General features: G+C 40.3%; 1 protein-coding gene across 1 annotated transcript in view; it reads left to right on the plus strand.

Moving 5' to 3' along the window:
• The window catches only part of FBN2 (fibrillin 2), a 123,852-nt gene that overhangs the window by 66,424 nt on the left and 44,897 nt on the right, over positions 1-12,531 (plus strand). Inside the window, exons 21-26 of the mRNA XM_077171689.1 lie at positions 1,211-1,348; positions 2,679-2,729; positions 3,513-3,638; positions 6,488-6,715; positions 10,189-10,314; positions 12,098-12,226. Of these exons, the coding sequence (XP_077027804.1) occupies positions 1,211-1,348; positions 2,679-2,729; positions 3,513-3,638; positions 6,488-6,715; positions 10,189-10,314; positions 12,098-12,226 (798 nt within the window). The remainder of the gene's footprint in view (positions 1-1,210; positions 1,349-2,678; positions 2,730-3,512; positions 3,639-6,487; positions 6,716-10,188; positions 10,315-12,097; positions 12,227-12,531) is intronic.

Here is a 12,531-nt window from a genome sequence, read left to right on the forward strand (position 1 = left end):
ATAATGTTGAGCTCTGTATTTATGCACCTTTTCAAGCGTGCTCTGTCCCACATGTTTGAGGCCAATGCTAACCTAAATAATAGAACTGTTTTACACTTAGCTGTTAACTAAATACCCTGCCCAGTTTCTGAGGCTGATTTCACTCGCATTATTGGGTGAGGTTTTTTCCCTGTTGCTTTAACCTAAGAAAGGTTGTGCTCCCTGGGGTCCACATAATTTTTTAAGATGACAACTTGGTAGGAAAGTTGACGCTGTTTGGAAGAAAATAAGTTGGAATGATTCTATTTTGAGCAAGTTGTTCCTGAGGATGAGGTATTGGTAAAAATGTCTGGCTTTTTGCACAAACAATGCATGTAAATCTTAAAGCCAAATCCTATTTTCCTTTCATTATTGATCAAACTAAATTTGTCTGGGTCACTTTGAACTCTTGAGTATGCACCTACTTTTAAACCCTGGCCAGGCTGAGCTCCCATTTCAGGTCTGACCTTACAGGCTGCTTTTGCTGTCTGATCACCAATCCTTGAGACAGGATTGCCTGTCTCAAAAAATGTTGTACCATTTGAGAGTAACCTTGGTAAGGTAGGGAAGTGTAAAGGTGTTGAAGGTAAAACTTACAAAGTATGTACCTGATTTGAGATCTGACTGACTTTTCAAAGTGTAGCTAATGCAGCAGCAGAACCAGACCCCTAAAATAATACAGAACACTCCTACCCACCACGCTTTTGTTTTTTTTTTTAAAGTTTCTTACAACCTTGAAGGCTTCCCTTTGAAAGAGACAAGAACCACCTGCATTTCAGAAAGGGTTCAGGCAGACACCCAGGAAAGGGAGTTCTATGCTGGGATCTCTGCTTTTGTATATTTTAGATGGATCAGCCACTAGCTGAAAGAAATAAATAAATCCACTGCAGTGTCTGGAAGAACCTCTGCCAGCTGTGGGACCTGGATTGTAAAATGCCTCAGGCAGTGTGGTTTGTTGGTCACTTTCAGTGGTAGTGCTATCCCTTTACACTAAAATAAAATATTTAGTTTAGATAAATAGCACTATCTATCTAAACTAAAGTGTATACAAAATTACTCTAATGGAAGTTTTTTCTTTTTAAAGAGAGCCTGTGCTCCCTTGGTACTCAGCCTGCTGGTGTCATGGATGTGGCATGCCAGCTCTTCTGGCTGTGACAATTCTGTGTTGTTTTTGCCTTCTGTTCTGCTGCAGACAGCCTGAAGGGGACTTGTTGGCTTAATATCCGAGACAGCCACTGTGAAGTCAACATCAACGGTGCCACGCTGAAATCTGAGTGCTGTGCTACTTTAGGAGCAGCCTGGGGCAGCCCATGTGAACGGTGTGAACTGGGTATGCTCCACCATCCTGCATCTTTTGGGAGAAGGGAATAAGTATCACTAGTAGATTGTTATCATCTCTCTATATTAAAAAAAAAAAACAAACAGAAAAACACCCCCAAAGAACAAAACAAAAAAAAACCCCAACCAAATAAACTAAACAAAACAAAAAAACCACCAAAACTAGCTCCCCTCCCAAAAACCTATGAAAAGAAGTTGTCTTCTTCAGAAGCTATCTATTTTAGAATTGTAATCTGCACCACCAGGGATCATTCTAATAACTTTGAAGCATACCAGGAAATAACATGTGAATAAACCTCTTAATGGCTACAATATGTTTCATCTCCACAAGGACTATGTATTGACTGGGATGGGGAGGTAAAGGACTAAAACAGTAAAGTGAAATATCTGGCAAAATTCATTTTTATGGTGTGGGCTGTTAACACTTTTTTTCCCAGCTCTTTTCGAACATGTAGCTCATGTACCATTATTGACTGCAGAAATTGTGCTGCTATTATATTTCAGGGCTAGTTATGGAAGCTGGAAGCAGCAATGCTAACTGTACTCTAGTTTATGGCAAAAATACTGGTCCCCTTAAAGCTGGAAAAGTGCCACTGGCAGCTGAACTGGTGTCAAGATGTTTTAGCCTCTCATTTTAATCGGAACAGTAACTGTGGGCACATGTATCCCCCCTAAAAGCAGAGTGCAAGCAGCATCCAGCAGAGCTCTTAACTGTGCAGTGCAGCAAAGGTATTCCTTTGGACTTCAGGAAGCTGATGGTCAGGTTAGACTGGTAAAACCGATCAAAATCTAATCAATCTAGATAGATAATCAGCTCAGATTGGGTGAGTTTGGCCTCTGAATTTCCTATTCTGCAAGTAGTTAAATTACAGCAAGCTCTGAAATCATTACATGATGCTAATTTTCCATGCATCTGCTCCAGTAAGCTCATTGCTCAGATCCATTATTAAGCTTTGGTGGGGAAAAAAAGTTGATAATTGACGTGACTACAGTTTTAAATCTTCAGGCCTCTTGAAGGAATTTTACCTTTTAGCTACATGTGAGTGCAGGGACTGATCTGATTAGATGCTGATCATTTTACTAAGGAAAGCACATGAGAAAGTAACAGTCTAAGATTAATTTCCTCAACTATTCACTTGGTTTAAACATGAGTCAATAGTTTAAATATGAGTCAATACTTTTCTTGATTGAGGCTAGAGCACTCCCTAACTTGCAAAGTGAAATTATTAGCGAATTCTGAAGATACATGTGTTTTTAAATTTTCTGCTCCTGCCTTCCTGTCCCTCTAAAGCAGTAACAATACCTTTCTGTCTTGATTCCAGACACAGCTTGCTCAAGAGGATTTGCCAGAGTCAAGGGTGTTACCTGTGAAGGTGAAGTTTTTGCTTCTTACTCAATGTTATATGTAATAAATGAGAAAAAAGAATTAATAATAATAATAATAACAAAAGGTTTTATTTTCATGACCGAAAATGCAGTCCTCAATAGCCGCAGTCAGAGACAGTGGTGCTGGGTGAACCCTGATCCGACCTCTGTCACACCAGATATTCCTCTGTTCACAAATGCTGTTTTATACAGTTTTTTCTGCCTGAGGCAGAGGTGCCCCGATTTCTTTTGTCACCCTGCATACGCATGAAGCCTCTTTTCTCTGTGCAGGGCTGGTCAATGCTGTTTCTGGGAGGTGGCTGGTGTTTGATCGAGTTACGGGAACCCGATATTCAGATGCGTGCTCCTGAGACTCTGGTTATCTTGATTGAAGATGCTTATCAAGTGTTCATCACTCTTGCAGTGTTCCCCGATAGTCCGGCCACGTCCTTTTGCTTGCTAATTAGGCTTCCTTTCCTTGCTGCCATCTGGAGTTTCACAATTTCGCTGTGGCAGTCTGTCTCCTGAGTGTCAGTGGTCTTAGGCTTTTCTGATTTTTGTTACATACACAATTTTGTTCACAACTTTATTTTATACATATTTCATGTAAGCATGAATTACCTCGCATCACATATTACACTCAATATGTCACTTTTTCCCTCCCCCCATTTGAAAATGTGATGAAAGGGGATTCACTGTGTTATTTCTTTCCTGTCACTTAAAATTCTCCACGAAGCTGTAGCTCTCCCCTTGGAGCCTGCAGGTAACTGAACCCTTTGTGTCCCTGACAGACGTCAACGAGTGCGAGGTTTTCCCGGGGGTTTGTCCCAATGGGCGGTGCATCAACAGCAGAGGCTCCTTCCACTGCGAGTGCCCCGAGGGGCTGACCCTGGACGGCACAGGGCGAGTGTGTTTAGGTAAGAGCACACCCCACTCTCACAGCTGTGTCCCACAGCTGTCCAAAATCGTTCTTCAAGGGGCTGGAAAGAAAGCCTGGTTTATTTCTGAATTATCCCAGATAACGTGCCTACTTAGGTGTCAAATATCTGTGCCAGTTCAGAGAAGAGCTGTTGATTCCTTCGAGGAATGAGTTTGTTTTGAGGCTTGTTTTGCCCTCAGTGCAGTCAGTAGGCTGTGCTAAAGTGCTGTCCCTGCTCTGACTCCTGTTCAGGAGCAGCAGTGTCCCGGGTGATGGATGGTGAGCACAAATATGCTGGTGCAAATTAGACTTGTTTTTTTCAGTGCACAGGCCAGTGTGTGGTTCTTTTCCTGACGTTTGGGTACACAAGTACAAGATTTTGCCTGCATACTTGGTTGATTTGTCTTCTGGTTGACCTGCTTTGCTGCTAATGGGATGGACCCTTGAGTATAATAAGCATAATTAACTTTTCTGGAAACCTCATTGTATTTTCCTGGTGTTACAGTAAGCCTAACAACAGTCAGCTTTTTTGGTTTTAATCTGTATTCACTGCACTATTCAATTAATTCAGTAACATAAATATAGGGAGGATTTTTTAATTTTTTTTTTTACCATTTCCTTTTTTTCTTTTTTAACCACAAGAGCCACAAAAGGGTAATTTCATAAGTCAGAATGCCTGTTACAATAAAGAAACAGATGTGTCTGTCCCATCAAATAAAATAATCATTTTATATGTGAGAATACTTGCTACAGTAAAGAAATACATGTGTCTGTCCTGTCAAATACACACAGAATCCTAAAAAGCATAGTCATGTGAGGGTAAGGGTTTATCTTGATATGGGGAGACAACGAAATAAATTCTTGTACTTTTATGTGGCACAAGAAAGATCCAGAAATTTAACTATAGTGCAAATCAGCAACTTCAAATGGCTGAACATTGTGCAAAAATGCAGAATCTTGAGCAGGAGCTGAGTGTTAATGTGTGCTTGTGTTCTGCCAGTCGACAGGAGTGATTTAAAAAACACAGACACCGATGGAAAGAATGGTGTCATTTTACTGAGAGTACAAAGGCAATACAAAGGTAAAATAATGCATTCAATAAAACTGCACGCTTGGCTTTAGCAACAAACAAAAGTAAGCAAGGCAGTGCACCTAATCATTACTATATGAGAGAAAAGGCTAGTGATGAGAAAGATTCATCCCCAGTTGCCTAAATACTTTACCATCATCCCGATCCTCATTCACAGCAAGGACCTGGAGAACCCTTCCCAGCAATTGGGAAAATCCTACACGGTGTGTCCGCCTGTAACTGGGATCTCCAAATTCACCCCAAAATAGGCTATAGGCCCAAATCACCAAGTCGAAGCAACTTGATTATATTTTTAGCAGAGAAACTCCTGGATCTGGTGGCACACGTCCCATCCAGCAAGGGCTGGGGCTTGGCCCAGGGCCCAGGCCTCAGCTTGGAGGGTTTCCCCTCAAATACCCCACAAACAGGCCTCTATTCATGGAGAATCTGATGCCTTTTCCAGGGCTACCTAAAAGCAGAGGCCAGACAAAATTAAGGGAATAAAAAGTGGTTATATTTATTGAAGGGCCTTCAGGTATACTTCCTGAAGACAGACGAAACCCCACCAGGGGCTGCACCCAAAATGGATGACAGGTTTTCATACTTTTATAAGTTTGGTCCGGTTGCATATTGGGGGTTAATCTTCCAATTACGTTTACAATTCCGTTACAGCTTCAGGTAATGAAGCAATTTACCCTAAGTTTGCTTCCCCCAACTCACTTTTGTTTACATTTCTGAGTCCTGAGGCGGTGAGGTGTCCTTGATTCCCAGGCCTAGAGAGGAATTGTTTTGTCTGACCAAAATCTGAAGACAGTAGCTAGCACTGTATATAGAGTTTAGACTTATACACTCAAGAACTGCAGGATGGTATAAAAATATATAAATACATGAAAAATATACAAGGTAAAATCCTAAGGCGCTTAGGAAAGTTTCTTAAATTGCTACATTATTTATAGGTAACTACGCAAGTTTATACAGAGCTAGCATAAGCACCTTTGTAATCTGTTTTTAGCTAAATAATACTGGTGGTGTTAATCACAGTACCCAGGATTCATCTTGTAAGTCAAGCCCAGCTGAGGCCTGCTGCTCAGGCCTCGGCACGGATGTGAAAAATGCGAATCAATTGTTTTTAAATTTTTAGAAGTTTAATAGTAATAAAATGGTTAGAAAAATAGCAACATAATTAGAGTAATAAATTTTTTTGACAATTTGGATTAGGACAATATGAGACAATAGAGACAAAGAGTTACGGACGACCAACCCGGGTACCTTTTTCTGGGCAGCATAAGCCCGGAAAAGGACCCACGTTAACAGAAGATTAACCCTTAAAAACAACAGCCTGTTGCATATTCATACACCTCATTCATGATGCATAAATTCTATTCAGACACAGGATTCTGTCTGGTCATCATCAGCTTCTTCCTCTTAATACTAACTGGTGTGAGTGAGGCAGGAAGAAGTTCGTTTCTTCTGATAAGGGAGCAATAAATTCCCTTTCTCTGAAAGATTTAGGTGTCCTGTGGCTGCTGTCTCAGTTCAAGTCCTTTCTTCTGAAAAAAAAGTATCCTACATAGCACAGGTTCTATTTTAACATTTTGTTATAACCTAAAACTGTATTTAACACACTACTTCAGAAAATTAACACAGCATAACTTTCTAACACAACACACATAATACTCATTTTAATATTTGCGAAAACATCATAAAATACGCATTTTTCACAATGAAACAGCCGAGAAGAGGGATAACAGCCTGTTTGTTTTTGTTGTGTAACGCAGATATCCGCACGGAGCAGTGCTACCTGCGCTGGGAGGAGGAGGAATGTCTGCAGCCCGTGCCCGGCAGGCTCCGGATGGATTCCTGCTGCTGTGCCCTGGGGGCTGCCTGGGGCTCCAGCTGCCAGCGCTGCCCAGCTCCCGGCTCCCAGGAACACCGGGCCCTGTGCCCCAGGGGCCCCGGATTCTCCAACAGGGGGGATCTTCTCACTGGCAGGCCCTTCTACAAAGGTGAGCCTTCCTCCTTCTGCCTGAGGGGTAAGTGTGGGTGCATCCCAGAGGGTATCCGGAGGGAATTCCTGCTTGAGAGATGGATAAAGGCCTGAAAGAGTTGATGGTGATAATGGCTTGGAGTGTGTTGTGGGAATCTCTAATATTAGAGGGTTTTGAGAAAACTGCAAAACGCAGGCAGAAAAGTTACAGAAAAGTCTATCTAGCAAGACATTAGGAAGTTTGAAGCTTAATAATAGAGCTCTGTCCATTGTATCTTAAGGCTTACAAGCAAGTATTGTATTTGAAATAAGCAAGCATTGTTTAACCAAAGGTACCTGTGCTTATAGTGGTTGGATAGAGCTACTGTCAATGTGCTTTTGCTTTGTGGGATTGGTCAAAAAACTTATAAAGTGAGTTGTTGTAGAGAGCTTTTTGGAGAATTGGTTAGCTGAGAAAGGACATTCCGATGTGATACCAATGGATAAGGGTAAGAGAAACAAGCTGGGAACTGAGCAACCGATGCCCAATTACTGACGAAGGTCACAGTGACCTTCTCTAAAACGGGAAGACGGGGGAGAAAATTGCTTGCCAGAAAATGTAGTTATCCCAAGGTAGAGAAATTAGAAGAATGTACACATAGAAGCAAAATAATTGTTAAGAGATAGAAGTAGGTGTGTTTGATCATAGTGTGCTTTAACCAATAACGAGCTCAGATTTTGCAATATGCATAAGCTTCATTAACACTAATATAAAAATGTGTAAGCTTTCAATAAACTTGGAGATTTGCTATTCATCGCATATGGTGTGTCGCATCTCTCCCGCCGTTACGACAAGTTGTCACATTAAGTTCTTAGTCTGCTGCCTGGGATGTGAGCTGGTGGCATCTTCCCATTGTCATAACCATGTAATGAGACTGGTGCTGGAAAATCAAACAGCTCAAGGCACGTTCCACAGCAGTCTCATCCTGTTTGTGCTTTGTACAGAGACCCCAGTCAGTGATATGTGTTCCTAGAACAGAGGCTAGACAAGATTAAGAGAATTAAGTGGGTATTTATTGAAGGCCTTCAATAGGTACAGCTTGTCAGAATAGTCAGAAGCCTCCGAGAGAGGCTACATTCAAGATGGAAAACTGTTGTGAGGGTCCCCAGGACAAGGTGAGAGGTGAGAATTTGACTCCCAAGTTCTCAGAAGACTGATTTATTATATTATGATGTTATATTATATTAAAAGAAAATGATATACTAAAACTATACTAAAGAAAGAGAAAGGACACATCAGAAGGCTAGACAAGAATGAATGATAAAAACCCATGACAGACCAGAGCCCTGACACAGCTGGACTGGGATTAGTCACTAAGTTAAAACAATTCACATGCTGGATAAACAATTCTCCAAATCACATTCTAGAGGAGCAAAATGTGGAGAAGCTGAGGCTTCTGATCTTCTCAGGAGAAGAAATGCTGGCAAAGAGATTTTTCAGAAAATATCACGGTGACAGAAAGCGATCACGAGTTTTTCACCCAGTTAAAGTTTGGTCCATTTACGTGTCAGGGGTTAATCCTCCAATTACAGCTTCAGGTAATGAAGTAATTTACTCTAAGTTTGGCCTCCCTGAATTTTGACATTTGTTCATGTCTCTCAGGGCCTGAGACAGTTTGGTGTCCTTCAGTTTCATGCCTAGAGAAGCATTGATTTGCCTGAATAAAATGGGAGAACAGTAGTTGACAGGCTATGGGGTTTTAGAGTTTCACACTAAAGCAGTACAGGAAAAAAAAAATTATATATATATATTGAAAAATATAAAACCTAAATCCTAAGGCATCAATTCTGGTGTCTGAGGATTAATTGTGGGTGCATCCCTGAGGGTGTCCTGAGGAAATTCCTGGGTTTGAGGCTGCTTGTTAAGTGTGCTTGAGAGATGGGATAAAGATATTTGCCTGAAGGAGCTGATGGTACAGGTGGGGAGATTCTCTGCTTTCATGGGAGCTTGAGAGCAAAGGTGCAAAGTCTGAATTGGGTAAGGAGGAGAAGGAAATTCCTGAAAGGAGAGGAACTCTGAATTACAGGAATAGTGCAAAATGCGCATGTTTTTTAGGATAGTGCTTTGCAGGGAATGAGCCGAGCATCAAATGGTATGAGAAATAAGTTATTTTAGATGTAAACATAAAATATTACTAAAATTTAACAAGGGCTCTCTGGGAGACTGAGAAGGGTGGATTCTTTATCTGGTTTGCAAAATCAGTAAGTGATTAAAAGGAGAGGGTGTCTGTTGCGTTACAATCGTGAGGGCAGTGACAACAAGGAGTAAATAAAAGTGATTTTATCTGCAGTGATAAAGGAGTAAATAAAAATATTTTGTCCAGTTCTTGCTGGCTTCAACTCCTGTAGAGCAAGGACAAAACAGAATAGGCTGGAAAGTGTCAAGAAACCAGACCCAAGTTACTTCAGATGGCTAAAATCTGAGAAGAAAAAAACCAGTTTTCTGTGCCCAGAAGCTCAGGTGATCCAGAAATTTGTTAGGGTTTTTTTTTGTTTGTTTTTTTTTAAAGGATATATTCTGAAGCATTTGTCTTGGAATATTTTGAGTTGCTTTAGAAAGCTATAACAGGTGAGACCTCTGCTTCACCATAAATAAGCTTTGCTTTTCAGGAGTTGTTACTCTCAGACAAAGCTCTTGATTTTCATTGGTGATTTATTAAAGAAATAAGGAAAATAACAACCACAACAATAGCAACAAATTACCAACATTTGTTTAATTGAAAAAGTTAATTATTTCATAAATCTTGCCTAGGCTGAGATTTTCTGAGGTTCGCCTTCCTGTTTCTGTTTCTTAATTTGGACCACTCTTGTGTTCCATTCACAGAAATGAGTGGGAGATGTTTATTTTGTTGAAGATGATTCTCAGTTCAGGGCATTGCCTCAGCAAATTATTTCACAGAATGTAGGAGAGGTCGTTCAGCCTTGTCCTAAGCAATATCCTTTAACAGTTTGTGTTACTCAGCATTGAGGAGAGGTGAAACATTTCACTTGATGCTCTACAAAAGAAAAAAATACCATTTTCAAAACAGCTCCAGATAAAACTCTGGCAGTCTCAATTTGAAAACCAAACCCAATCAGCCTGGTAATGGTAGTATATTGTACAAACTGGCTCAGGAATGCCAGGAATATTGATTGTGGCACAAAGCAAACTTGAGCACCATACACATACCAGAGTTTCAACTCAGAGAATATTCCTGAATTTCTTTGCTTGCTGATAAGCATAAACTTTTAATTATTGGCTTGGGTATTGTGAAGCAAAGGAACCCAAAAATAACCAAAAAGATAGGGAAATATCTCACCTCCAGTCTCCAAGGATGTCCCCTCTAACCCAAACCCTGCCTTTTATGCTCAATGCAGTTGGTAAGAAGGAACAGGAAATTCCTGTTGATTCCATATATCTTTGTGGTTGAGAATTTCTTAATTCTTAATTACTTCCTTTGTTTTCGTTCCTAGATATCAATGAATGTAAAGTGTTCCCTGGCATGTGCATGAATGGTAAATGTAGAAACACAATTGGAAGTTTCAAATGCAGGTGTAACAGTGGGTTCACTTTAGATATGGATGAAAGAAACTGTACAGGTGAGTAAGCCTTGCATTTTCCACAGTTTTCCCTAGAATAATGGAATAGTCCTGGTTGAAAAAGACCTGGAAAGACCAGCCTGTTCCTTCAACCTGTTGTGGGGAAAGGGAGCCCAGATGAGGTTATCTAGCACCCTGTCCTCCTTGGAAAGATCCAGTGAGGGGGACTCCACCACATCCCTGGCGCTTTTTAAATTGGCTTGCTCTTGTGGCATAGCTTGGTGATCTGGAAACCCAATGCCATTAATTGCCTTCAGTTTCTAAGAGCTCAGTCTTTGGAGAGAATGGCAAACAGTCTCAAGTTTTCCTTTCAGAAACTGATTAGTTAATAAGTGCAACACTTTTATATTTTTATAATTGATGTTTAAGGTGCTCAGGTCATGCTGTATCTGTACAACCTGTAAAATCAATAAGGATCACCAGCAAAGTCAAGTTTAATGCTCTTACACAGAGATTATCTTAATTTATGAATGTAGAGACTGCAAGTTAATTTTCACTTAGATTTAATACCTGAGAGCACACAAGGGCACCTCAGCAATTCTGACACCAGTGCAACATTAACTCAGGAAGACACAAGACACGTGTGTTTAATTTACAAGTTTAGGATTTTTTTCTTTACTGTCTGGAAAATCTGAAGATAAACTTGACAGTTCTGTGGCTGTGGGAACTCGGATGCCAGCATTGTGGGTGGCTGGAAATGAAGGAGGTTTTGTTACAATGTACAGGCATCCATGAGTGTGTCTGAGTAATAACTATGAAGTGTGGGTGGTAAGGCATGCTCACTGAGGTTGGTCTGGATGCTAACATTGCCCTAACTGGTGATTTCCTTGTTTTTATAGTGATTGCATTGATGAAGAATGTATTTTACAAACTTTATTTCTAAACTAACCAGAATAGGTCAGAAAACTCCTTGCAAAAGCTTTTTTTTCCCCCTTCTGTTCTGTGGTGACAAAATTACTCCACTGAGCAGCTGTAGAAGAACAGGTTCTCTGAAACAGATTACTTTTTTGCTTGTTTTAAATCAGCAAGAAATTGTTTTATAAAGTTTGTAGGAGCCCAGATACTCAGTAATGTGACAGATCTGCCACGTGGGTCTGACACCTCCACACATCTGTGAGGACTGGGTGACAGCAGAAACCTGTCAGTGGGCAATGACACAAAGTCCTCTCCTGGAACACTTAGCTGTTTCACTGGATCATATCCACATTAAAATTCCCCTTTAGATTTCTGACTCACTACCAGTGTGATTTAAAAAGAGCTCTTCTGTCTTTTCTGCTATTGTTTTCTGTAGTAGGTTTCATTCAAACTTAACTAACAAGAGAACCAGTGAACTGTAAATCTGGTATTGATAGGAGCTAATTCCTAATGGAAAGGGTGTATGTAAACTTATAATGCTATTACTGGAAAAATATCTTCATAATAATCAAATTATAATCAATGGCATTGTAGTAATGGAGTCAGTTCCTGCCTCTGTAAGAATGGCATCTTGGAATGTCTTACACTTAGTTATTTCCTTAAGAATCTAACCTTACATTGCACTTAATAGAAGCAAACTTGTTCCATAATTTGCTATAGCCTGAGAGCTCTGAAGACCCAGCCTTACAAGTCTTTCATTATCTGTCTCATAATCAGATGTTTCTGTTAGTAATTTTTTTTCTCTGTTGATTTGCATACTGTATATGGTTTCTGTAGGCTTAATTTACAGTGACTTTTTTTTCTGTGAAAAGCAGGATAACCTTAAACTCAGTTTGATTTTTCTAACCACTCCACTGCTTTGTAACAGACATTGATGAGTGCAGGATATCCCCAGACTTGTGTGGAAGTGGCACTTGTGTCAACACTCCTGGCAGCTTTGAGTGTGAGTGCTTTGATGGCTACGAAAGTGGATTTATGATGATGAAGAACTGCATGGGTAAGTGTTGCCAGGATCCCCTGGAGTCTCCATTTGCTGTGCAAAGCCTGGCTGTGATCTGAGCTGAGCACTTCAGATGTGTCATTATTGTGACTTCATGAGCAAATGAGTCAGATACGCAGTTTATAGAGACAGATAACTGAATTAAGTATATAGCCTTGCTTGTTCTGTATGCTCATTATTTATACCCTTAAGAGACACTTATTCTGTACAGAGATTTTAGGATAGCAGCAGCTCTTCATACAATTCATTTAAAAACTGCTAATGGGGTTCCCAAATACTTGGTAAAGCTAGGAATAGAAAGC

The sequence above is a fragment of the Agelaius phoeniceus genome, chromosome Z, assembly GCF_051311805.1.
Source record: "Agelaius phoeniceus isolate bAgePho1 chromosome Z, bAgePho1.hap1, whole genome shotgun sequence".
Classification (NCBI taxonomy): domain Eukaryota; kingdom Metazoa; phylum Chordata; class Aves; order Passeriformes; family Icteridae; genus Agelaius; species Agelaius phoeniceus.